Below are 27505 nucleotides of genomic sequence, written 5' to 3'. Positions count from 1 at the left end.
TCAGAAAACTAAGATCATGGCATCTGGTCCCATCACTTCATAGCAAATAGATGGGGAAACAGTGGAAACAGTGACTGACTTTATTTTGGGGGGCTCTAAAATCACTGCAGATGGTGACTGCAGCTATGAACTTAAAAGACGCTTGCTCCTTAGAAGGAAAGTTATGACCAACCTAGATGGCATATTGAAAAGCAGAGACATTACTTTGTCAACAAAGGTCCGTCTAGTCAAGGTTATGGTTTTTCCAGTAGTCATGTATGGATTTGAGAGTTGGACTGTGAAGAAAGCTGAGCGCCAAAGAATTGATGCTTTTGAAGTGTGGTATTGGAGAAGACTCTTAAGAGTCCCTTAGACTGCAAGGAGATCCAACCAGTCCATCCTAAAGGAGATCAGTCCTGGGTGTTCATTGGAAGGACTGATGTTGAAGCTCAAACTCCAACTTTGGCTACCTGATGCAAAGAGCTGACTCATTTGAAAAGACCCTGATGCTGGGAAAGATTGAGGGCAGGAGGAGAAGGGGACGACAGAGGATGAGATGGTTGGATGGCATCACTGACTCAATGGACATGAGTTTGGGTGGACTCTGAGAGTTAGTGATGGACAGGGAGGCCTGGCATGCTGCAATTCATGGGGTCACAAAGAGTTGGACACAACTAAGCGACTGAACCGAACATATGTGAGTGCCTTCTATTGAGTGATTCTAATTCAGAATAATAGAATAACATAAGCATGCTAAGTTTTTTAAATTAAAAGATGAGTAATATTTAAATTAAGCATCATTGTTGGGCTACAATGCACATAAGACATATTTAAAAAGAAAACTTTCTGTTAAGTAGACTAAGATAATAATTCTTAATTTTTTCATTTTCTTACCATTCTATTTATTGATAATGCAAAGGAAAATTTCAGAGTAAATTAGGTCACTTTATAAAGAATTATGGTTTTTTTAAAGTTCAACTTAGTGAATTTTTTCTTGCATTTCAGAAAAGATTCTAAGCCAAGGATTCTTTTTTTTAGTGGGACATTATTTTTGAGTACATTAATTCCCACTTACCCTCCTCAAAGCTTTGACTGGAACAAATGTACAGCGTGGAGATGGGCATACTGACTTTCAATGTTTCCACGATTTTTTTCTTCACTTAGTTTGCTTTGCCATGTATTGAGCATCTACTCTATACCAAACCAGACTCTCTGCCAGACCTTAGGATATCAGATATACACAAAAACTTTTAAGAGGGGTTATATACTGTGTGTTTATGTATGTATGTTACAGCAAAGTTAAAAATATTTTCAATGTAATCACTGCAGTAACTCTATGAATGTTCCATGATTCTGTTCCACCAGTCCACAGTGCCTGCATATTCCATGTAGCTGCGTGTGCTAAGTCGCTCTAGTCATGTCTGACTCTGTGTGACCCTATGGACAGCAGCCCACCAGGCTCCTCTGTCCATGAGGTTCTCCAGGCAAGCATACTAGAGTGCATTCCCATTTCCTCCTCCAGGGGATCTTCCCAACCCAGGGACCGAACCCTCGTTTCTTACGTCTCCTGCATTGGCATATTCCATCTACATATTCCTTGTAGCTACCTTTACTTATGCAAGAGATAACAATAATTTCAAAAGCCAGATTAAATTACTATTACACTGACATGACGCAAGAAAGAACATTTCTATCAAAAGATAGCTTTAGGCACAAAAACAAGAATTTAAAGGATTTCACTTAATTCTTAAAAGATAAATTGCCTTTCATGCCTTACAACTGCTTCTTATAGAGAGACTAATAGAATTGTAAGGCTATAAAAGCCCTTGAGAAGTCACCCATCAACAGATGCTGATTAGCGTCTCCACCACTCGTAGGGCAAGACAACAGCGGCCCCAGAGTTGCCTTACACTATCCAGATCACTGTAGTCAAGTGATAACTTTATTAACACACACACACACACACACCCAGGGGAGATTCCACAATCCATTAGCTTTCCTAGCCTTCTGTCTACAGGATACAGTAAGTTTATTTAAACTTAATTCAGGCACTCTTGAGTCCTTTATGGCATGGTGGTTAAGCACATAAGCACTGACTCAGGATGCCCAGGATCAGATCCCAGCTCTGCTACTTGAAAGATGTGTGAGACCCTTCGCAAGTTATTTGATCGCTGCGAGCCTCAGTTTCCCCATCTGAAAATGGGTGTGATGATGGTAACAGTATGAACCATATGGGATTGCTGTGAGGACTAAAGAAGCCAGCTGGCACACACAGCTGTAGAGCCGTACCATGTGCTTAGTTACTCAGTCATGTCCAACTCTTTGAGACCCCACGGACTTTAGCCTGCCAGGCTCCTCTGTCCATAGGGATTCACCAGGCAAGAATACTGGAGTGGGCTGCCATGCCCTCCTCCAGGGGATCTTCCCAACCCAGGGATCGAAACCAGGTCTCTGCACTGCAGGATTCTTTACCCTCTTGAGAATTGTACTGATAGAAGTGCAAAGTGCTCTTTGATTATAAATTCAATATTATCATTTAATGACTGTAATTCTGCTAATGAAAGGACTGTGAATTCTACACTTTTAGAGCTGAAAATAATACTAAAGATTATCTAATTTGATACATTTTAAAGAAAAATTCTTTCGGAATTTTGCAATGAAAATAACCCAACTTTAAGACCTAGTAGTCCAAAAATAGGTTTAGGAAAAAAACCTTTCTATCCACTTTTCTAAAAAAAAAAAAAAAGAAGAAGAAGAAGAAGGTTTAAAGATAACATTTTTCTGACATATTTTTTCTTGGCTTTTAAAACTCTAAATACTCTACAATGTTTAGTAACTCACACTCCCTTTGAACTTTGATATCGATAAAGAAAAGTATCATGTCTATCCTTAGCGCAAGTCTGGCACATTTGGAGCTGAAAGGCTATTTGTGGAATTCACAAAAGAATAACTAATAGAGGAAAATCATGTTCTTTATCTCAGTACTGACCACCAAGGGGCACTCTCAGGCTTTGGTAATCAGTCTCCGCTTTCTAAGGACTATGCATACAAATCACAAAATCTGTTCAGGTCTAGTAGATATCCAGTCCTTCTTGAACCAAAATATTTTACATCTGAAATGGAATTGGTGAGAGTTGGAGGGAATGAATGGTAGGAGGGTGACACCAGTGGAGGAGGAGAGAAAAACCAATGCACTGAAGAGACAGCAAAGAAAAAAGTAATAGCAGGATATATTTTAAAATTGGTAAAACCAGGAGAGTGGAGATAGATGTATGTTAAGTGACCCTCCGTCATTCTCACCTCTCTCTCTAATGCTATGCTGCCATATGCACCCTCTATGGCTAACAAGGTTTTCCTGTCTTCATTCTCTCCCCATCCTTTCTCCGTTTTCCTCTCTCTCCCTCCCCCTCTTTATCCACCGCCTTCTCCTCCTCCTCTTTGTCTTTCCCACCCCCAGCAAAATCTGTGCTCAAGAAAAGTCCTCTGTTGTCATTTACACCTTAGCCTGAATGAACTATCTGGGGCCAACCTTTGTTTAAAATGAAAGGCTCACTCACTGTTAAAGGTACATTAAGCACTGGCATGATGGCAGAAAAGACATTTAAGGAGCCAACATCCCACCTCCCCTAAAATCACGAGTGATTTCACCAACAGGAAAAGTCAATACTGATCTCACAAATCCCCAAGAAAGGGGCATTTTTTAAAAATTTGTTTTTAATGAGTAGAAGTAATTCATATAGTCTTTTTAGTTTCCATTTTTCTAAATTTTTTTTTCCCTAACAGTGTAGGTTTTTCAGAAGCTAGCTTGAAAGGGTAACGTTTTAAAGAACTTCTTTTAAAATCCTCTCTTCTCTAAATACCCAAGTGATTTTTAAAGTCGTATAGAAACATCAAGATGCATTTTAAGTCCTTGCTCCTCTGCATGAGGCCCATGGCCAGCGGACTTGGCATCGCTGGAGCATGTGTGGGAGACACAGTATGGGGAGCCCCACCTGCCAAATCAGAGTCCACGTTCTAACAAGGCGATTCATGTGCACGCCAACACTTGAGAAGCACTGCCTCAGGATAAAGCCTTCCTCTCTACTCTAGCCTTACTCTTTCTACGCTTCTCAAGAAAAAAGTGGCAGGAAGCCTCTTAATCTTTGCATTACCACCCCTATCACCCCTGTGGTGGAGAAGCCTCCGTGACAAGTCCACGTGACCCCAGAAGTGTCCAGACCCAGCCTGGCTCAGAGCCCCCCCTTTCCCCAGACTCCACTGGTCACAGCTTCACTGCCTTCTCAATGGGCCTCCTCTTGGAGCACAGGCTTGATCTGAATGAAGCAGCTTTCATCCCAAGGGATTTATTTGGTCAGTGAGTTCTCACTATGTAGTTGGCTGGAATGCTGGTAAAACATCTTTCTGCATGAGCCTCGTGCTAGGACAGTCCTCTACAAGAATTCCCAAAGGCCAGGACCAAGTCCAGAGAGCCTCTCTGGGAATGCATTCTTCTAATTGTCCTCAGAGAGCACAACTGCTGGTAAATGCAGATGGGAGGGTAGTAAGGGAGCTCTAAAAGACACAGGATGCAGAGAGCAGGGAGGACTGATGCCTAGGAGGCCAGGACAGTTCTCCCAGGAGAGCTACCAGGCCAGCAGCGTGGAAGAGCCTCTCACAAGCACCAATACCTGGGCTTCAGGCCTGGAGTCTGCTTGGTGGGGATGAGGCCTATATGTGCTATTTTAAATATTATAACTCTAATGATTCTAAGGACTCTAACATGCAGCCAGGGCTGGAAGCAGATTTTAAAAGGAGTGAGGAGAGGCTATCTTAGCTAATGGCACCACTGCCCATCTTTTCGTAAAAGCCATAGGCCCTGAACTCCTCCCAGCCCCTCCCTTCCCCCCGAGCCCACAGACCGCCCATCACTGTCTCGGGGTCACCCTTCACCTTTGTCTCAGTTCTCCCACTGCCCCCTCTTGTCTTATTCAGTCCCTCTCCCTTCTACCAGCCTCCCGTTACTTTAATCTACTTCTGAATCTCTCCTCCACAATGTACGCCTGACTTTCTAAAACAAGGTGTGCACAAATGTGCCTGAAAACATTCCAGAGGCCCTGTTGACAATCCCCACACCCCACAGCGTGGCTCACAACACTCTTCGCATCCTGGTTTCCTCTCCAACTCTCCCCTCAGTCCTGAAACTCAGGTAAGATCCCCCCATCGACGCGCCTGTGTTTCTGCTGTTTCTGTCTTGATGGAATCCCACTGATTCTTACAGGCCAAGCTGAAGCATCCCCTCTCCAGCAGAGCCTTCCCTACCCGTCCCTGTCCCCCCGCAGCTGATCACCCCTTCCTCTGGGGTCCCCATCAGGTATGTAGTACATGCCTGCAATAGAAGAAGTACAGTGCCATCGTGCCTTTGGATAGCTGCTTCTGCGTCTGCCTCACCCATCAGACATCTGTTTCCAGAAAGCAGGGAACATGTTTCTATCTGTGTCCCCCGAGCACCCAGCACAGAGCCTGTACCTACAGGGAATTTCGTGGGTGTTGGTGCAACAGATGCGTGAATGAGAGAGCCATCCCATTAAATTCTTGTTGAATGGATTGATTACCTATACCATTAATTCTGAAAAAATGCAGTATTCTGAACAGGATCATTTTTACAAGAAGCTTTATATATGTTGTTCCCCTTCTAAAATCAGAAAAGGATGATTTGCATGGGTCCTCAGGTTGAAAAAGAAGTGTGGTTGCCCCGGCGGGTCTAGGCTGCACCAAGACAGAGCAGCTGGAGTGGGCTCCCTGCACACCTTGCCCGCCCTGAGCCCAGCCAGACAAGCCAGCAGGCTGAACCCTCAGTGCTCCTCTCTCAGAGGCATAATCATTCTTCACATCTGTGCAAAAGCTACACTTGACCTTCTGTTCTGGGTCCAGTGACCATCTCTAGGACTAAAGGAGAACAACAGGAGTCGGGTTATCACCCAGACCTCAGGGGACATCTCTGGGGACTGAGGAGATTACAGCCAGCGTTCCAGCCTGCCTCTCCATCTTTCCCTTTGTATTTAGCAAAATAAAAGTCACAAATAACTTTGAGAGCAGATCCCTTGGAATCACATACTCAAAACCTGACAATTTGTTTCCCTGGGAGGAAGATAATCTGAGAATAATTTTAACTTGTTCCTCATTATCAAGATGGCAGGAAACAGGCCCTAAATGGATTCTATCATGGAAGACAATCCCATCACGTTAAGAGTTGCCCAGGAGGTGCCCTTAGAGGCCACACCTGTGAGCATACTACCCCATCACTGCCTCTCCCCACCTGCCTGGGCTCTCCTGGCTATTCCTTGGAACTAGGAGGTAACTACGAGCTACTGCGAGTCCAGAGAACACTGTGGAGGGGAACTGGGCATAAAAGGAGAAAAGCAAGTTCTGTCAGAAAGGGCTACTGAGCAGGGGCTTCCCTTCAGCACAGGGGCCTGGGACTTGTCAGCCACGAGCTGTGTCTCTCACCTGCCGGGCCCTCTCCATAATTCAAGCTGCAATTAGTTGAGAGATGCTACACATTACGTTCACCTGGGCCCCTACCCAAGACATTCTGATTTAACTGGCATACAGTAGAACCTGAATGGGCTTCTCTTGTGACTCAGTGGTAAAGAATCCTCCTGCCAATGCAGGAGACACGGGTTTGATTTCTGGGTGGGAAAAATTCCCTGGAGGAGGAAATGGCAACCCATTCCAGAATGCCTGCCTGGGAAATCACATCGACAGAGGAGCCTGGCAGGCTACAGTCCATGGGGTTGCAAAGAGTCACACATGACTGAGCATAGCACAGCAGGCTATTCTAACAGATAGCCCGTTTTGAAAAACGGGCTTTTTTGCTGGAGGTCTACCCCAAATAAAAACGCTTCCTCTGAAGTCTACAGCATGGAGGTCCTACGATGAAATTAAATTTCCCTGAAGGACTAGTCCAGCTGAGAGCTAGTTGAAAGTAGGAAACAATCTTACTTCTCTTGAGCCCCAGCACCTGATGTGGCACTTGGAATACAAAAAGTACTCAATAAAGGTTGGCTTAAATGATGAATGCATCAACTCAAATGCTCCAAACCTGCCCCCAACTTCGTTCCAAAGCCCAGTGTTCTGCTAGAAATAACTGAACTAAAACAGGGAGCAGCCCTAATTTCAAATTTTGCTTTTTTACTTTATGATGCTACACCCACACTAACATACTGTGCCTGCATGCTAAGTCGCTTCAGTCATATCCGACTCCATGCGACCCTATGGACTGTAGCCGGCCATGTTCCTCTGTTCAAGAGATTCTCCAGGCAAGAATACTGGAGTGAGTTGCCATGCGCTCCTCCAGGGGATCTTCCCAACCTAGAGATCAAACCCAGATCTCTTATGTCTCCTGCATTGGCAGGTGGGTTCTTTACCACTAGTGCCACCTGGGAAGCCCCCACTAACTCACTGCTGCTGCTGCTGCTGCTGCTGCTAAGTAGCTTTAGTCGTGTCCGACTCTGCGCGACCCCATAGACAGCAGCCCACCAGACTCCCCTGTCCCTGGGATTCTCCAGGCAAGAACACTGGAGTGGGTTGCCATTTCCTTCTCCAATCACTAACTCACTACTTTAAAATAAATGCAATGCTAGAACTGTCTGTTCAAATTTCTAAACTTCTAGATTCACTGTTTTCTTTGCAAAATAAAAAAAGTAACTGTTTCAATGCTTAATTAAAATTAAAACAACTTGTCAAGATGGTCAAATTGGTCAATTCAGCAAAAGAAATTAACTTGGGTAAAGATAAAAGGCAGTCTTATTTCAAAGTAAAAGTGAAACTGTAAGTCCTAAGTCGTGTTGACTCTTTGTGACCCCATGGATTGACTATACAGTCCATGGAATTCTCCAAGCCAGAATACTAGAGTGGGAGCCTTTCCTTCTCCAAGGGATCTTCCCAACCCAGGGATCGAACCCAGGTCTCCCACATTGCAGGTGGATTCTTTACCATCTAAGCCACAAGGGAAGCCAAAGAATACTGGAGTGGGTTAGCCTATCCCTTCTCCAGCGGATCTTCCTGACCCAGGAATCAAACCGGGGTCTCCTGCTTTGCAGGCGGATTCTTTACCAACTGAGCTATCACTTGAAACAAGGAGGAAGTCTTGGTACTGGCTGAGAATATAAAAGGTTCAGGTATATTCAAGGATGACAGATCTTAAAAGGTTAATTAGGAATCTAAGCTATATGAACAATAATTTTAATATCTGAGGTTGATGTGAAGAGATCCAACTAGAAATTTTCCCTCAGTATCACTATCCATAATAAAATCCTAGCTTCAGATGGTAGTTCTTACGCTATTAAAAAAAAAAAAAAATTCAGTTAAACTTATCTGGTAGAAATAGGTATAAAGGGACAAAATAAGTCAGTTGTTTGACTAAATGTTCCATCTCCCACCCACTGATGCACTGATGTAATAAGCATGGCCTTAGCTAACTGACATCATCTGCCTCAGTCTGGTTTCAACCCAAGGAGAAGGGTGAAAACATTTAAGAGATTTCATATGAAAATCAGCTTAGTGTGTTGAATATTTACTTGAATTTTTATCAGGAAGCCGGTCTATCTTCCATACCACAGCCCGGTAGGCACTCTCATATTTTGCAGACCCCACCGTGACCTGTATGACAGGTTCAGATTCAAGTTCGTGTAAACTCCCCAGACACGCCCGGCGGTTCATTTTGGCTTTCAGGGACTTCTGCCTCTGGAGGTTCATGGTCCAGAGGGCCTTGATCCACTGAGACGGGACAGGAAAGTGTATCATTATGTTGTCACAGGACCTCAAGGAACCGGCATGGGATGGTCTCTGGACCAACGGGGCCATGTTGACAAAGGCCTGAAGCTCCACATACGCCCCCTGGACAACCACTACCGACTTCAGGGAAAAGGGAAGATCTTCCCCGCTGTGCGAAGTTTTGAAACGCATCAGCTCAAACCTGCAGGCATCCAGAGGTACAAACTTAATGATTCTTGATTGCTCAAATTCTTGTGCTTTCACACACTTATGAAAATGATAGTCAAGAATATCAATCCCCTTCTTTTCTGGATCTTTCTCAAAATAGCGTTCATTTCGCTTCTGTAGCTCATGGTCATTCAAGGTTAAAAAGCATTCAGTGTTGCCATTCACAAAGCAGAGGCAAGAGATTTGAGTTATCACAGCGCTTTCAACCAATTTTCCTTCTTCTTTAGTGATTTTACCCCAAAAATTGTCCACAATTTCCAGGAAAATTTCTTGCTCCTCATAGTTTTTCTTTGGTTTTGAAACAGCTGGCAGCCTTATCAGCTCCTCCTCCACAGTGGTCAGAAAGTCGAGGAAGTCATGGTACTCTGTGGACCCCAACTTCAGCATTTGTTCTATGTCTGGTTCATGAACTACTTCTGTCTTAGAATGATATTTCCTTTTTTCTGTGTAAGACACATGTTCAATCTTCACAGTATGGATTTTTCCTGCCATACTAAAGTTCTCAACTTTGGGTTCAGAAAGCCTGCAGTATGGATCGAGCTGTAACTCTTTAAATGGTTTTTCTAACCCCTTCTCATAATACATTTGTAAAATTCCTCCAGGTAAGACTTTTAGAAAAATTGGCCCCCACTGACGGGAAGACATCATGTTCTTCTTCTCTGGAATTCTCATCATGAAAGACCATCCAGCTTTTGGCTGACTCCTGAAGAGCATGTGGGGGACAAAGGAAGAGGCAGGGTCTTCAGCATACAGACACTGCATAGACAAATTTCCAAATGAGTCTTGGTTCTCAGCTGATTGGAGATATTCAAGCTTCTCACAGATGTAGTTGAGTGAACATTGATTTAAGCCTTTTTGATCCACAGGCACCTCTTTGTCTCTTGATGGGAAGATCTTTCTGCTTCCTGGAGGGTCAAAGGTGAGCTGGGAAGCACTGCCTTCATCTTTCCAAAACGGACTTGAAAAGGCACAATCCTCCCGAAAATACTGAAATTGGGGAGTATCACTTTGGAACCCTTCAGCCTGGTGAGGGCTCATTTCATCTGCAAGACCCACTTTGGAGGCTGGATGTATACATGAGTGGTCGCTGGGTAAGGAAGCTTGGGAGAAACAGGTTGGCTTAGTAGCCAATGAGGAAGAACCTGTTGCTGTTGTAAGTGGACTGTTTGAAGATGATTCTGGAATAGGATAAAGCACATGAGTCCCTGCTTTGGGGATGCCAGGAAAACCTGGGAAGTCTTTGGTAGGTGTAGAAAGAGGAGAGTTACTTGGAGGTCCTGGACTGAAGTAAAAGTCTATGATGGGAGAGGAGAGAGGGGTGCTGCTGGTAGAGGAAGATCCACTGGGAAATTCCTTAGCGCCAGAAAGGTTCAGTTTAAGTCCATTTGGCCGACAAATGCCTTGATTCTCCAGAGGGAAATTCTTTGACCTTTGAGAAGACTGAAAAGTGGGGTCATCATCAAATGTGACCCAGTTGCCTGGGTTCGTGGAACACATCTTTGGGATCAGACTGTGGTCTTGCCAATGAATCAGATATGTTGTCTCTGTTAAAGGAGAAAGAGAAAATAATATAAAATGAGGGGGAAAAATTCAAGTTACTAGAGGTCTTCATTCTGAGAAATACTTGGATTTTAAAATATCCAGATTTATAGATTAACTGAGTTTAAAGAAATGCTTGAAACAGTACAGTTTGATGGCTGAATGGATTAAAAAAAAAACAAGATCTAAATGTACATGGTTTATAAGAGACCCACTTTAGATTTAAAAAATACACAGGCTGAAAGTGAAAAGATGGAAAAAGATATTCTATGGAAACAGAAACCAAAAGAGAGCAGGGGTGGCCATACTAATAGGGCAAAATAGACTTCAGGTCAAAACCTGTCACAAAAGCCAAAAAAGGGCATTATATAATGAAAAAAAGGTCAGCTCACCAGGAAGATATTACAAGAACATATAAACCCAACAACAACGCACCCAAATATATGAAGCAAACATTAAAAAACTGAAGGGAGAAAAAGACAGCAACACAATAATAGTAACAGATTTCAATACTTCCATTTCAATAATGGATAGAACAACCAGATAGAAGATCAATAAAGACATGCTGCTGCTGCTGCTGCTGCTGCTAAGTCGCTTCAGTAAAGACATAGAGGACTTGAACAACACTGTAGACCAAATGAACCTGACAGATATATATACAAAATATTCCACATAATAGCATCAGAATACACATTCTTCTCAGACACACACATAACATTCTTCAGGATAGATCAGTTAGTTTACAAAAAAAGCCTCAACAAATTTAAAAAGATTGAAACCATATCAATTATCTTTTCCAATCACAACAGAATGAAACTGGAAAAAAAAAACTGGAAAATTCACAAGCAAGCAGAAATTAAGCGATACACTTTGAACAATCAAGGAGTCAAAGAAGAAACTGAAAAGGAAATTAGAAAATAAGACAAACGAAAATGAAAATACAACATACCAAAACTTATGGGATGCAGCAAAAGCAGTACTAAGAGGGGAGTTTACAATGATAAACACTTACATTAAAAAAGAAAAGTGAAAGTAATAGCTGCTCAGTTTTATCTGACTCTTTGTGACCCCATGAACTGTACTCTACCAGGCTCCTCTGTTCATGGAATTCTCCAGGCAAGAATACTGGAGTGGGTAGCCATTCTCTTCTCCAGGGATTAAAAAGAAGAAAAATCTCAAATAAATAACATGTTATATCTCAAGAAACTGGATGAGAAAACAAACTAAGCCCAAAGTTAGCAGAAGAAAGGAAAGAATAAATGTTAGAGCAGAAATAAATGAAACAGGGAACAAAAAATTTTTAAAAATCAATGAACCAAGTGCTGATATTTTTGAAAAGATCAACGTTGACAAACTTTTAACTAGACTGAGAAAAAAAGAGAAAATAATCAAATCAGAAATCAAAGAGGAAAAAGAATAAATACACGTATAACTGAATTACTTTGCTGTACATCTGAAACTAACACAACAATGTTAATCAACTATACTCCAAAAATAATTTTTTTTAATAGTTAATCAATCCAAGAGGAGACATCACAGAAATAAAAACTTATTATAAGGGACTGTGTGTGTGTGCTCAGTCGTGTCCCACTCTGCAATCCCATGGACTGTAGCCCACCAGGCTCCCCTGTCCACGTAATTTTCCAGGCAAGAATACTGGAATGGGTTGCCATTTCCTACTCCAGGAGATCTCACGGACCCAGGGACTGAATCTGGGTCTCTTGCATCTCCTGCACTGGTAGGCAGTCTTTACCGCTGTGCCACCTGGGAAGTCCCTGTAAGGGACTACTACTATGAGCAATTCAGTTCAGTTCAGTTCAGTTCAGTCGCTCAGTCGTGTCCGACTCTTTTCGACCCCATGAATCGCAGCACGCCAGGCCTCCCTGTCCATCACCAACTACCAGAGTTCACTCAGACTCACGTCCATCGAGTCGGTGATGCCATCCAGCCATCTCATGCCAACAAAGTGGATAACCTAGAAGAAATGGGTAAATTCCTAGAAACATTCATCTACTAAGACTGAATCATAAAGAAATAGAAAATATGAACAGCCTATAATTAGTATGGAATTGAAACAGTAGTCAAAACCTTCTCCCAAAAGTAAAGCTCAGACACACATGGCTTCTCTTAAGAATTCTACCATTTAAAGAATTAGCAGCAACCCTTCTCAAACTCTTCCAAAAACTGAAGATGAGGGAAGACTTCAAAATCACTTTATGAGGCCAGCATTATTCTTAAACCAAAGCCAAAGATACTATAAGAAAACTAGAAGCCAAAAAAATCCTCAACAAAATACTAGCAAATCAAATTAAATAGCAGGTTAAAAGGATCATACACCATTATCAAGTGGGATTTATCCCTGGGATGCAAGAATAGTTCAACAAATGAAAATCAATCAATATGATATACCATATTAACAGAACAAAGAATGAATATCATATGATCATCTCAGTAGATGCAGAAAAAACATTTTACAAAACTCAATATCTTTTCATAATAAGAAATCACATAATAAACTAGGAGTTGAAGGAAATTACCTCAACACAATAAAGGCCACAAATGAAAAGCCCACGACTAATATATTCAATGGGAAAAAACTAAAAGTTTTTCCTCTAATGTTAGAAACAAAGCAAGAATGTCCACTCTTACCACTTCTATTCAACACAGTACTAGAACTCCTAACCAGAGCAATCAGGCAAGAAAAAGAAATAAAAGGCATCCAAATCAGAAAGCAAAGAGATACACTGTGTCTGTTTGTAGATGTTATGATCTTACATGTAGAAAACTCTAAAGATTACATTCACACACATACACACACAAACTTAGAATAAATGAATTCAGCAAAGTTGCAGGATACGAAAGCAACATACAAAATCAGCTGCATTTCCATACACAAACAATTAACAACCCAAAAATAAAACTGATAAAAATAATTTCATTTACAACAGCATAAAAAAACTTTAGGAATAAACTTAACTAAAGAGGCAAAAGACTTGTACACTGAAATCCACAAAGCATTATTGCAGAAAGAAACTAAAGAGACTCAAATAAATAGAAAGACACCCTATGTTCACAGATTGGAAGATTTAATTAATATTGTTAAGATGTCCATACCACCCAAGTGACCTACGGATTTAATGCAAAATCCCAATGACCTTTTTTGCAGAAATTAAAAAAAAAAAAAAGCAATCATAAAGTTTTTATGGAATCTCAAAGGCCTTTGAATAGCCAAAACAATCTTGAGAAAGATAAACAAAGTTGAAGGCTCCACACCTCCTGACATCAAAACATATACAAAGCTTCGGTAATCAAAGCAATATGGTACTGGTATAAAAACCAACAGACCAACAGAACAGAATCTAAAGCTCCCAAGTAAACTGATACATATATGGTCAAATGATCCTCTTTAAGGGTGCCAAGATAATACAATGGGAAAAGAACTGTCTCTTCAACAAATTGTGTGGGGAAAACTGGATATCCATAGGAAAGGAATTGATCCTCGTCCAAGCAAAAATAAAGCTCCTTGTTGGACCCTTATTCTACACCATATAGGAAATCAACTAAAAACGAATTAAAGACCTAAACACAAGTCCCTGAAGCTATAAAACTCCTGGAAGAAAATATAGGGAAAAAGCCTCATGACATTGGTCTCGGTAATGATTTCTTGCGTATGACACCAAAAAGAAAATAAAAGTGAAAACAGACAAGTAAGACCACATCAAACTAAAAAGCTTCTGTACAACAAAACAAATAATCAACAGAGCGAAAAGGTTAATATATGGAATGGGAGAAAATATTTGCAATCTTACATGTGATGAGGAGTTTAATATCCAAAACATGTAAGGAACTCCTCCAACTTGATAGCAAAAAACAAACTAGTAATCCAATTTAAAAACGGGCAACATACTTCAATAGATACTTCTTCAAACAAGATATGTAAATGGACAACAGGTATATAAAAGGTACCCAACATCACTAAATAGCCAGGGAGAGGCAAATCAAAGCCACAATAAGATCACCTTACACTTGTTAGGATGGCCATTACCAAAACAAAGAAAAATAACAGATGACAAAAACCCACACACTAAACACACAAAAAACAACAAATGTTGGCAAGGATGTGGAGAAGTTAGAACCCCTGTGCATTTCTGGTGGATTGTAAAATGCAAAACAGAAGTTCTCAAAATTAAAAAAAAAAAAAAAAAAAAACAAAACTACCATATGATCCAGCAATCTTACTTCTGTGTATTTATTCAAAAGAATTGGAAATGGGCCCTCAGGTTCATGCACTCCCACATTCATTACAGCATATTCACAATAGAGGTGATAACAACCTAAATGTCCATCATCTGATGAATGGATTTTAAAAGTGTGGTATATACTTACAGTGGAATATTATTCAGCCTTAAGAAGAAGGAAATTCAGACACATGCTGACATGGATGAGCCTTAAGGATATAGTGTTGAGTGAAATAGGCCAATCACGAAAATACAAACATTGTATGATTCCACTTATGTGAGGCATCTCAGTTAGTAATAGGAAGGAGAATGGCGGTTACCTGGGGCACCAGGGAGAGGAAAAAGAGGTGTTTCTGCTCAATGGGTACAGAATTTTAGTCATTCAAGATGAACACGTTATAGAGATCTGTTGTCCAACAACGTGCAATAGTTAACAATACTGCACTGTACACTTAGATTTTTGATAAAAGATTTTAAGTGTTAATTTGTTAAGTTTTTAACTATGATTTTAAAAACTGCAACACCTTTGAATTCAAAAAGTCTTTATCTGAATGACTACTATGTAGTTAGACCTTGTCAGTGCTGTAGAAAATACAGGAGAATATAAAAACCCAATTTATAATGAACTATAACCCACTGACAGCTCCAAAGGTTTATAGTTTACAGCACTTTCAACTTCACAGTCTCATTTATCAAAATAACCTTGGGAGGTATACATCATTATTCCCATTTCATAGTTGAGATTGCTTGGATTTAGACTCATTGCCTGAAGTCACCCAACTGGTAAGAGACAGAACTAGGATCCTTTTTTTTTTAATAATAGACTTATTGACATATAATTCACATACACAAAATGACAATTTACTGATGTTTCATTCAGCGATATCCAGAGTTGAATGAATGCTCTAATTCCAGAGCATTCTTATCAATTTAAAAATAAACTATGAGCAATCACTCCCCATTCCCCTCCTCCCCCAGGCCCTGGCAATCTGCTTTCTTTTCCTATGAATTTGCCCAGTCTGGACATTTCGTCTCAATAGAATCTACAGCATGTGGCCTTTTGTGTCTGGCTTCTTTCACTCTGCATAATGTTTTCATTCAAAGTTCATCCATGTCATGGCATGTTTCAGAATTTCATTCCTTTTTGTAGATGAGTAATAGTTCATCATGAGAATATCCCACATTTTGTTTATCCACTTATCGGTTGAGGGACATTTGGTTTGCTTCTATTTTTTGGCTATTATAAATAATCCTGCTATGAACATTCGTGTAGAAGCTTTAGTGTGATCATTTCTATATGCCTAAGCTTAGAAAGAATCAGAATTTGAACACGGGTCACCTCATCCTGATCTAGTACAGCAAAAATTATTCAAAGTATTCTAATGGTATCAGAGGAGAGAGGCATATAGGCCCCAGCATGGAACTAGGGGCTGAGTACCCAAATGCTGGTCACTGCTCTGCCACTCACAAACTTGTGTGTTAAGCCACTCCAGACATTCAGTGATTAGAGAAGAATAATCTATGAGGTCATTTCCAACTCTACAATAATTCTATGGTGGTTGACATCCAACTAAATTTTTTTTAAGCAGAAGGTGTGTTACCACTGGGATTTTTGACCAAACTTCCAAACTGACAGAAAATAAAACTCTGATATGAAAAATATCAAAATCTGTTGGAGCAAAGCCCATGAGAAAGGCACATTTTTCTCCTTGTGCAGTCTGCTTCCTCATCTCTCCTTGTGGATAATGAAGGCTCAACCAATGCAATCATTCAAGCTTGGAAAAGAGCCAACACAAAGAGAGGAAGGGCCAGGGGCTCCACTGGGGACAGGCCCGCTCAGTGTTGTCATTTGCTAAATCTACACATTCTCAAGGGCACAGAAACACCCGGAGCAGCAGCAGCCAGGCCAGCTGGCTCTCTCTGGAGAGCATTCATTGTCACTGGCCTTGGGCTAAAGTTGCCATAAAGCACTTTCCCTCCGAAGCACGAACAGCAGTGTTTCCATGGGATGCAGCCAGGAGGCTCAGACGGAGGATATCGGCAACAATATCTCTTGATCCATCCCATCCAATGTTCTTCACAAGGAATCCAGCCAAAATAATTCTTCATATAGGGTGAGAGTTTGGGTAAATATTTGCTTTAGTTGGGTTTATTAGAAATAAATAAAAAGAGAGCACCAAGGGAAAAAATAGCTCAGCTTCAGACTGAACTCTATTTCTAACCTACACCAAACATTTTACTTCATCCATTTTCCATTGGGAGCTTCCACAAATTGAAGGTGATACTGGTTTCATCAGAGTTTTTGCTTATTATGGCGGGGGGTGGCGGGGGGGAGTGACTTCCATAAGCTAAATAAAGAAATCAGTCTCATTACTTTTTAAGTGACCCTTGAACTTCTTAAAAGCACACCTTGCCAAAAAATCTACCTTGAAGGCAAAATCTTTGCAAAGTGCTCTCTTAGCCCTCTGTAGGACTATTCCACAAGGAGGAACACAGCGAATATAATTTAAGTTTAATTCAACCAAACAGAATTGTGCCCAACAGGAACCCAACCTTTCATCCCTGTTGAAAAGAGCACTCAGATGGGCTCTGAGGTTCTGGCTCCCTGTGGTCCAGGACAGGTTTGCTTCCCACCTGCTCCTCTTTCTCCTCTTCTGTATCCCTCCACACCCTTCCTTATCAGTCCTTTCTACCTTTTGCCCTTTTCCTCTCTATATGACCTCATCTTTCTATTTTAGTCACAAAGTTCTAGTTCTCCACCCCAGGCAGTTTTGCTAAAGTCAACAACTAACCTGAATTCCATCCAGCACTTATCTTCTCTCCTGACCCATCCCCACTACCAGCAGGGAAAGGGGGCCACATCTTGTCCACAGTGCTGTCCAAGGCCCAGGGAGGGATGAGAAAGCTCAGAGTGGAGAGATCTAGAATGTATCTTCTTTTATTTATTTTTTTTTTTTCTTTTTTTTTTTTTTTTAATTCTTCCAATTTTATTTTATTTTTAAACTTTACATAATTGTATTAGTTTTGCCAAATATCAAAATGAATCCGCCACAGGTATACATGTGTTCCCCATCCCGAACCCTCCTCCCTCCTCCCTCCCCATACCATCCCTCTGGGCCGTCCCAGTGCACCAGCCCCAAGCATCCAGCATCATGCATCGAACCTGGACTGGCAACTCGTTTCCTACATGATATTTTACATGTTTCATTGCCATTCTCCCACATCTTCCCACGCTCTCCCTCTCCCACAGAGTCCATAAGACTGTTCTATACATCAGTGTCTCTTTTGCTGTCTCGTACACCGGGTTATTGTTACCATCTTTCTAAATTCCATATATATGCGTTAGTATACTGTATTTATGTTTTTCCTTCTGGCTTACTTCACTCTGTATAATAGGCTCCAGTTTCATCCACCTCATTAGAACTGATTCAAATGTATTCTTTTTAATGGCTGAGTAATACTCCATTGTGTATATGTACCACAGCTTTCTTATCCATTCATCTGCTGATGGACATCTAGGTTGCTTCCACATCTTGGCTATTATAAACAGTGCTGCGATGAACATTGGGGTACACGTGTCTCTTTCCCTTCTGGTTTCCTCAGTGTGTATGCCCAGCAGTGGGGTTGCTGGATCATAAGGCAGTTCTATTTCCAGTTTTTTAAGGAATCTCCACACTGTTCTCCATAGTGGCTGTACTAGTTTGCATTCCCACCAACAGTGTAAGAGGGTTCCCTTTTCTCCACACCCTCTCCAGCATTTATTATTTGTAGACTTTTGGATCGCAGCCATTCTGACTGGTGTGAAATGGTACCTCATAGTGGTTTTGATTTAGCAAAAATCAACAAAACCAAAAGCTGGTTCTTTGAAAGGATAAATAAAATTGACAAACCATTAGCCAGACTCATCAAGAAACAAAGGGAGAAAAATCAAATCAACAAAATTAGAAACGAAAATGGAGAGATCACAACAGACAACACAGAAATACAAAGGATCATAAGAGACTACTATCAACAATTATATGCCAATAAAATGGACAACGTGGAAGAAATGGACAAATTCTTAGAAAAGTACAACTTTCCAAAACTGGACCAGGAAGAAATAGAAAATCTTAACAGACCCATCACAAGCATGGAAATTGAAACTGTAATCAAAAATCTTCCAGCAAACAAAAGCCCCGGTCCAGACGGCTTCACAGCTGAATTCTACCAAAAATTTAGAGAAGAGCTAACACCTATCCTGCTCAAACTCTTCCAGAAAATTGCAGAGGAAGGTAAACTTCCAAACTCATTCTATGAGGCCACCATCACCCTAATACCAAAACCTGACAAAGATCCCACAAAAAAAGAAAACTACAGGCCAATATCACTGATGAACATAGATGCAAAAATCCTTAACAAAATTCTAGCAATCAGAATCCAACAACACATTAAAAAGATCATACACCATGATCAAGTGGGCTTTATCCCAGGGATGCAAGGATTCTTCAATATCCGCAAATCAATCAATGTAATACAACACATTAACAAATTGAAAAATAAAAACCATATGATTATCTCAATAGATGCAGAGAAAGCCTTTGACAAAATTCAACATCCATTTATGATAAAAACTCTCCAGAAAGCAGGAATAGAAGGAACATACCTCAACATAATAAAAGCTATATATGACAAACCCACTGCAAACATTATCCTCAATGGTGAAAAATTGAAAGCATTTCCTCTAAAGTCAGGAACAAGACAAGGGTGCCCACTTTCACCATTACTATTCAACATAGTTTTGGAAGTTTTGGCCACAGCAATCAGAGCAGAAAAAGAAATAAAAGGAATCCAAATTGTATCTTCTTTTAATCATCTGCAACTTCTCCCCATCCAATGCCTTGGATTCAAGGCATTGGAATCCAAAAGTATTCAAGCAATAACACCTATTTAACCTCAGTATTTTTCTTCCTGACTTGCAAATGGAATAGGATCTAAATCTATGTCTCCCAGAGGGTCCAAGTTCTACCACTCCAGAGCCCTTTTAAGGGCAACATCTCAGCATCTCAGGGAAGGAGAGGGAAGCCTGGTATGCTGCAGTCCGTGCGGTTGCAAAGAGTCGGACATGACTGAGCAACTGAACAACAAAAAGTAACTGCTTTACAAAGTTGTGTTAGTTCTGCTGTACAACAAAGTATACAGCTACACGTAAATATGTGAATCAGCTATACATATATTCCCTCCCTCCTGAATCCCCCTCCTATCCTGCCCCTCTACCCTCTAGGTCATCATAGAGCACCAAGCTGAGCTCCCTGCACTATAGCTTCCCACTAGCTATCTATTTCATACATGGTAGTGTATATATGTCAACCCTACTCTCCCGATTCATCCCACTCTCCCCTTCCCACCATGCCCACATATCTACTCTGAGTCTCTATTCCTGTCCTTCTAGTATAAAAATGGTACAACATCTCATTTAAACTTTACAACAATCCCAAGATAACCAAAGCATTGGAGAGCCTTCTCCAAAGTCAAGATCTGGTTAGTGGAGAGCTGGGAATCCAGGACTCTGTGCACCAAGTCCCAGCTGCCTTCCTCTGAAGCAAAGATTCCCCTGGTTTGACTGCCTGGCTTTCTCCTCAGCATTCCATCCCACCCCACACGCCCTGATCCTTTCAGAGATCTGTTTTTCAGTCAATCTGGATTATCCTGAAATTCCTAGAAGACAATTCCAACCAAACTTCAGCAAACAGGGTAAGACACCAAGACTCCAAACGAGGCACAGATAGAAAAGGAAAATGCATCATGGTGAAAATTTCTAGCAGTCAGTCTCTGAGGTTTAAAGGTTTCCAGGGGAGCATGTTTGCTTCCTCTTTATTAGGGAACTATTAAGACTATTCTTTTCAGCTGCTTATTTTCAAAGCAGCATCAGAGTCCAGTGAACTTAAGAACAAATTAAAAGCCAATGCACATGCTTACTCACGCTGGGAACAGCAAGGTTGTAGGTAGGACAGTGGTTTTCAACCTCTTACCTCAACACATAGGGCAGCTGGACTCAGAAACCTAGCACACTCCCTTGGCTGTACCAGGCATTTAACAAGCTCTCAAAATGTCTAGGGAAGCCCTAAAATTATTAATTATCAGCACCATGATAAGTGTTAGGTCAGCAAAGGAGGGCCTCAGGCCACAACAAAAATGAAAAAAGCTGTATTTACATATAATTCTCGTACCCAACCACTTCTTCCACCGAAGAAATTATACCAGGAGAAAGACAAATGTTATATGCTATCACATCTCTTAAAAAGTAATACAAATGAACTTATTTACAAAACAGAAACAGACTCACAGATACAGAAAACAAACTTAGAGTTACGAAAGGGTGAGGGAGGGAGAAACTGGGAGTATGGGACTAACAGATGCACACCAACATATTAAAATAGAACAAATAGTAGAAAAGAATTTACTGTATAGCACAGGGAACTATATTCAGTATCTTGTAAAAAACTATAATAGAAAAGAATCGAAAATATATAGAGATATATACACATATATGTGTAATTGCATTACTTTGCTATATTCCTGAAGCTAACACAATATTGTAAATCAACAATACTTCAGCTAAAAAAAATAAAAATTAAGAAGTCATACTGGAATTCTTATAAAAGTATTACGGAGATCCATAAAGTAAATCTCTACACTGCCCTCCCCAGTTCAAAGAAACACTGAATTTAGAGTTAGGCAGAAATGGGAGGTATTCTGTTCAATTAACTGCACCAAAAACATTTATCAAGTACCTAGTAAGTCTCCTTGGTCTCATGATCTCCTAAGGACTGTATGTAAATAATCTTATTTAATCCTTGAACACCATGAGGAGTTGATATAATAATATAATACAAATGTATATGGGCTTCCCTGGTGGCTCAGCAGTGCAGAATCTGCTTGCAATGAAGGAGACACAGGTTCAATCTCTGAGTCAGGAAGATCCCCTGGAGAAGAAAATGGTAACCCACTATAGTATTCTTGCCTGGAGAATTCCATGGATAGAGGAGCCTGGTGGGCTAGAGTCCAAGGGGTTGCGAAGAGTCACACATGACTTAGCGACTGCTGGGGCTGCTGCTGCTAAGTCACTTCAGTCGTGTCCAACTCTATGCGATCCCATAGACGGCAACCCACCAAGCTCCTCCGTCCCTGGGATTCTCCAGGCAAGAACACTGGAGTGGGTTGCCATTTCCTTCTCCAATGCATGAAAGTGAAAAGTGAAGTGAAGTCGCTCAGTCGTGCCCGACTCTTAGCGACCCCATGGACTGCAGCCTACCAGGCTCCTCTGTCCATGGGATTTTCCAGGCAAGAGTACTGGGGTGGGGTGCCATTGCCTTCTCCGGACTTAGCGACTAAACCACCACAAAATTATACATGTATATATATAATATTACCGTTTTTTTAGAAAAGGAAAACAAGGCTCAGAGAGGTTAAGCTACTTGCCTAAAGTCACCCAGCCAGGAAGAGGCAGACCTGAACTGTGACCTGGGCTGTCTGATTCCAAAGTCCATGCCTGATAGCATCCACCAGCCCAGAGATCCAAGGACTTGCCAGTGTCACCCTGTCCCCCTTCACTAAGGAGAAAGTTCTAGGTCAGGAGCTACCACTTCCTGGAGCCTGGAACTCTCTGACCTGAAGGATGCTGTTCCCACCTGAGAAGAGCCTGTTTCTCCACAAAGTGCATCCCAAGTGACTGCCCCGGGACATCAGGCTGTGGGAAAGACAAACTCTGAAACAGCTGTTCTAAACAAAAACAGCTGAGGAGCAATTTGGGTCAAATCTGAGAGCAGCTTTCACAACTCACTCTGCTCTACTTCTGGTCCCTTTCTGACTGCCTCAACTGGACATCCCACTCTTGGTGATGCAAACTGTTCAGACTTGCTGCCCAACACGTACACTGAGGTCCACCCTCTCCTCTGGTGACCATCTTGGTTCACTAAGTCCCCGCATTCATCCCTCCTCTCATGCCAGCCCCAACCCCTCTAGTCTCAAGGGTCTACTTCTGTGTTCTTGCCTGTTTTCCTTTGCTTTTCTTCAGAAACTATTGAAGTCAAGTGTAAATACAAACTTCTACCTTTCACTGCAGATGGTCAAACAAAACCAGATTAGCGGCACTTGGTTATTGAATCAGCACTCCAGGGGGTATGCAGCTGTACCCTCTGTCGAATGTCAGTGGGTCACCTGTGAAGGCCACCACCCTCCAGGACTATCTCTAGGGTCTGGCTTCTCTGTCTCTGCCAGGTGCTGAAGAGGTACCCAGCAGAGCTCAGGGAAGCGATGCCAGCACCTAGCAGTAGCCTCCTGCACTCAGCCCCGCCCAAGCTGTCCTAGTCCGGCTGACTCCTACTCAAGCCCCATGAACACATCAGGACCCTAAGCAATGCCCTCGCCTCTGCAGGAGATTGAATCTAGTCCTTTATGCCAGTGACTTCTCTGCTCTACAGCAATGCTGCATAATCAAGAGAAAGAATGTCTTCATGTCAATTTCTGTGTGGTTTCATTGGCTGCCTCCCAAATAAGGAATTCTTTCATTCTCCACAATGTCTGACTCCCCAACTGCAATAATGGAACCAGGCTGGAGCTGTGTTTGAAATAAAACAGTCTCCCTCTTGTTTTGTGTGGCTGGAGGTCTGCAATCTAGTTACTCTCTTTGCATTGGGGATTTACATCCCAGAAACAAAGCCAAAATCAGGGACAGCCCAGGGTGCAAAATGCATCTGTGAAGAATCTCTTTAAAAGTGTTTAAGAAAGAATTTAACAGAATTAAATTCTGTTCTTAAAAGAATTTTCTATGAAAGTGTTTACACTCTCAGCTTAAGTCACAGGAAAGGTGTCCACTGCATGTATTGAATATATTACTAGTACGTATGTTCTGCAGCCCATAATACTTAATCACAAACACATGCGGCATTTAGTTCAGCTGTGTGACAGGAAATACCATTTGTAAAATATTAAACTGCAGCAATATGTATCTGTGTCTTTCAATATTATCCATGCTGGCTCCCTTTCTACATGTGGATGGTGGTTGTAAGGTTAAAACCTAAAAACCTGGGACCCACAACCCAAGACTCAGTCACTCTGTACAAGTGGTTCTCAACTGCAGGGATTTAGTTTTCCAAGGCACATGTGGCATTTTCTGAAGACATCTTCGGTCTTTATAACTAGGGAATGGGCAGGGGCTGCTGTCATTTAGTGAGAAGACGCTGTTCAACAGATCCTCTAATGCACAGGACAGCCCCAAAGCAAAGAATTATCCAGCCCAACGTATCAATAGCACCAAGGATGAGAAATCCTGCCCTGTACTGAGGCCAGTGAGCTGAGTGTGGTGAGCAGGGTATCTACTCTCCCACATATGTCTACCTTATGGACAGTGAATCAGGGGCTTCAGTTCGGGGTCTGCCTGAGGTGGCACATCTGGAAAACAGTGCTGTCAGAACTGAACCCTGTGTTGGGCTCTAAATCTCCTGCTCTTTCTACTACATCACACTGTCTACCAGAGCAGGAATCGGGATAAGAGAGAGAGATTTACAACAGCCAAGACATCGAAGCAACCTAAGTATCTACTGGCAGATAAATAGATAAAGATATGGTACATACACACAATCCAATACTACTCAGCCCAAAAAAAGAAATGATATGCCACTTGCAGCAACATGGAGGGACCCAGACACTATCATACCAAGCAAAGTCAAAGACAGATATCATATGACGTCACTTATATGTATAAGCTAAAAAATGACACGGATTTATTTACAAAACAGAAATAAACTTAGACATAGAAAACAAACTTAGAGTTATCAAAGGGAGAATGGGGGGGAAAGGGACAAATTAGGAGTTTGAGAGCAGTAGATACATACTACTATATATAAAATAAACAACAAGGTTCTACTTTATAGCATAGGGAACTATATTCAATATCTTTCAATAAACTATAACAGCAAAGAAAAATAAATAACAGTGATATACACTCAGTTCAAAAAATAAAACAATACAAAAATGCATAAAGAAAAGTTAATTCTTTTCCATTTATTTTCACTCCACTATTGTAATTCGGTGAAAAGCACAATACGTATCTTTCCACACTGTTTCCATGTTCATACACATATAAACACACATATATATACACATATGGAAGTTTCATTTTAGAACCATACTATACATGCTCGCTTTTTAAAATATCTGCTTAGTAGCAATATTGTGGGAAATTCCCTGGCAGTCGGTTAAGACTCTGCTTTTACTGTCCAAGGCCCAGGTTCGATCCCTGGTTTGGAAACCAAGATCCCACAAGATGTGCAGTACAGTAAAAAACAAAAACAAAAACAGACATTCCTCTAGTTCAATAAATATAGATCTAACTTAAAAAAAAAAAAAAAAACAGGAGGGCAATAAAGGGATATTTTAAAAGAATACTTGACAGGACTTGGACACCAAATGTGACCTAGAAAACAGGGGAATGGGGAAGTCTGACATCAAGAAGTAGAGACACAGGAGAGGCCAGAAGAGGAGCTGAGTTGCACACATTGGTGAGGCCTGAGGCAGATCCAAAAGGAAACACCTAGCAAGGAGCTAGAAACCCGGACAGTTCCTGGAGAGAAAACAGGGGACCAGACATGTAGATCTAAGGGTCTTTCTTGGATAGACGAGAGCTGAACGCAGGAGAGAAAGAGAGAGGCCCCGGGGTGCCCGAGGCTGAGTACTGGGTCACCTTATTGGAAGAAGAAAATAAAAGGAAAAAGGAAGATGCACCCAAAAGGCAAAAAAGCAGGAGGTGCAGGGACCCCGAAGGCAGAAAGTGTGTCTTCATGGGACCCTTGAAGGGCTGCAGGAGGCAGTATAATAGAGACAGACAATCTCTGTGATTAGGTCCAGGGTGACCGGGTAGGGCTGAGGCCAGGCTGCCAGTTAGGAAGCAAAGGGAGCATGAGTGCTGGGGGCCCATGGGCAGAGGCTGGGCTCTATCTTGACCACCTTCCCCATCTCAGTTCCTGGGTTTCTGCGGGCTGTGTTGTTTCCCTCGTGGACTGATTCCTGGCAGCCTGCCTCTTCATACCCTACCTACCTTCTGGGCTCAGGAGCACAAAAAGGCCCAAGGCCTCCCACTCTCGGAAAAATCCAGCCCACCCCTGGCCATGGGGAGGCGGCAGACAAGTGAGCCCTGGAGCCTCTGAGGGCCTGTAAACAAGGCCTGCTTTCAGGGCTGCCTTCTGGTATTTATATGGCTGTGGGTCCCCCAGTGGGAAGAGCCAGGCTTATGAGCAAGGGTATTATCTTCATAGGGCCACCAGGGCAGGGCTGGGTGTGGGACCCCATGGTTATTAGATGGCCCCTCCTGGATTTGGATTCTGAGTTCTGAAAAAGATGTGGGCTAAAGTTAGCTGCAAGGGGCCTGGCTCAGATCACACATCTTAAACATGCAAATCTCCTCCTTCCCCTCTTCCCTGCAGGCTCAGTGGACCTCCTGAAGATAAGCAGAAAGTCCTGGAAGTTTAAAGAGCTACAAAGAGGATCTCTCTCTGGAATTCAGTATTTAGTGGTGGAAAACCCAAAGTCAACCACTTTACTATGAAACTTGGTCAAGTAATTTATCTTAATTACCATGTAATTGCTTTTTTAGTGTTTTGAAAGGAGGCAGGACCTATATCGCCCAGAAAGGCTGTTTAATGCTTTTAAATGTGATTCCTCCCCCCACATTCATCTCACTGCATTCAGACTGGAATCATCTTTATGAGAAGTAAAGAACCATCATCTACCAAAACTGATGCAGGATCTTGATCCTTGGATGCTGGGCTTTGGGGAGCATCTGCCAAATGTTCTGGTACAAATTCTCGTCCCACACATCCCCTGATCATTCATTCAGCTAAGAGGTTAATGGGCCTTCTGAGTGCTGGATCCTGGGAGAAGCACCCTGCATACCACAGGTTAAGACCTGAGTCCCTGGTCATCTGGTTGGGAAAGAAAGGTTTAGTAGTTAAGAGAGATTGTAAATCCCAGTCCTGCCACTGACTTCTGTGTGACCTCGAGCCTCAGTGACATTGATCATCAGCTCCCCTAGGTCTAAAACAGGGATAATAACAGTTAACCTTTAGGTCGGAGAAGGCAATGGCACCCCACTCCAGTACTCTCGCCTGGAGAATCCCATGGACGGACGAGCCTGGTAGGCTGCAGTCCATGGGGTCGCTACGAGTTGGACACGACTGTGCGACTTCACTTTCACTTTTCACTTTCATGCATTGGAGAAGGAAATGGCAACCCACCCCAGTGTTCTTGCCTGGAGAATCCCAGGGACAGAGGAGCCTGGTGGGCTGCCGTCTCTGGGGTCGCACAGAGTCGGACACAACTGAAGCGACTTGGCAGCAGCAGGGGCTAAACTGCATCCACCCCAAATTCATTCCTAAACCCCAGGACCTCCAAATGTGACTGTATTTGGAGACAGGGCCTTTACAAAGGTGACTAAGTTAAAGTTAGGGTTAAACCCTGGGGCAATCTGAATGGTGTCCTTTAAAGAAAAGATTAGGACGTGGACTACCCAGATAGGTGATCCAGCGGTTGGGAAACTGCCTGCCAATGCAGGGGACACAGTCCCATCACTGGCCCAGGAAGATTCCGCACGCCCTGGGGCAATTTACCCTGTGAGCCACAACTACTGAGCCCACGTGACCTAGTGCCCCTGTTCTGAAATGAAAGAGGCCACTGCAACAAGAAGCCCACGTACCACAACTGCAGAGTAACCCCTGATCACTGAAACTAGAGAA

At 42.1% G+C, this 27505-nt stretch overlaps 1 protein-coding gene across 1 annotated transcript in view; it reads right to left on the bottom strand.

The window, feature by feature from the left end:
* Positions 1–27505, bottom strand: part of STON1 (stonin 1) — a 58143-nt gene that overhangs the window by 6691 nt on the left and 23947 nt on the right. Inside the window, exon 2 of the mRNA XM_061432306.1 lies at positions 8538–10505. Coding sequence (XP_061288290.1) covers positions 8538–10458 — 1921 coding nt within the window. The 5' untranslated portion in view covers positions 10459–10505. The remainder of the gene's footprint in view (positions 1–8537; positions 10506–27505) is intronic.

This window comes from Bos javanicus, chromosome 11, assembly GCF_032452875.1.
Source record: "Bos javanicus breed banteng chromosome 11, ARS-OSU_banteng_1.0, whole genome shotgun sequence".
In the NCBI taxonomy this organism is placed as follows: domain Eukaryota; kingdom Metazoa; phylum Chordata; class Mammalia; order Artiodactyla; family Bovidae; genus Bos; species Bos javanicus.
Note: the sequence above shows the minus strand (reverse complement) of the source record. Positions and strands in the feature narration are given on the sequence as shown.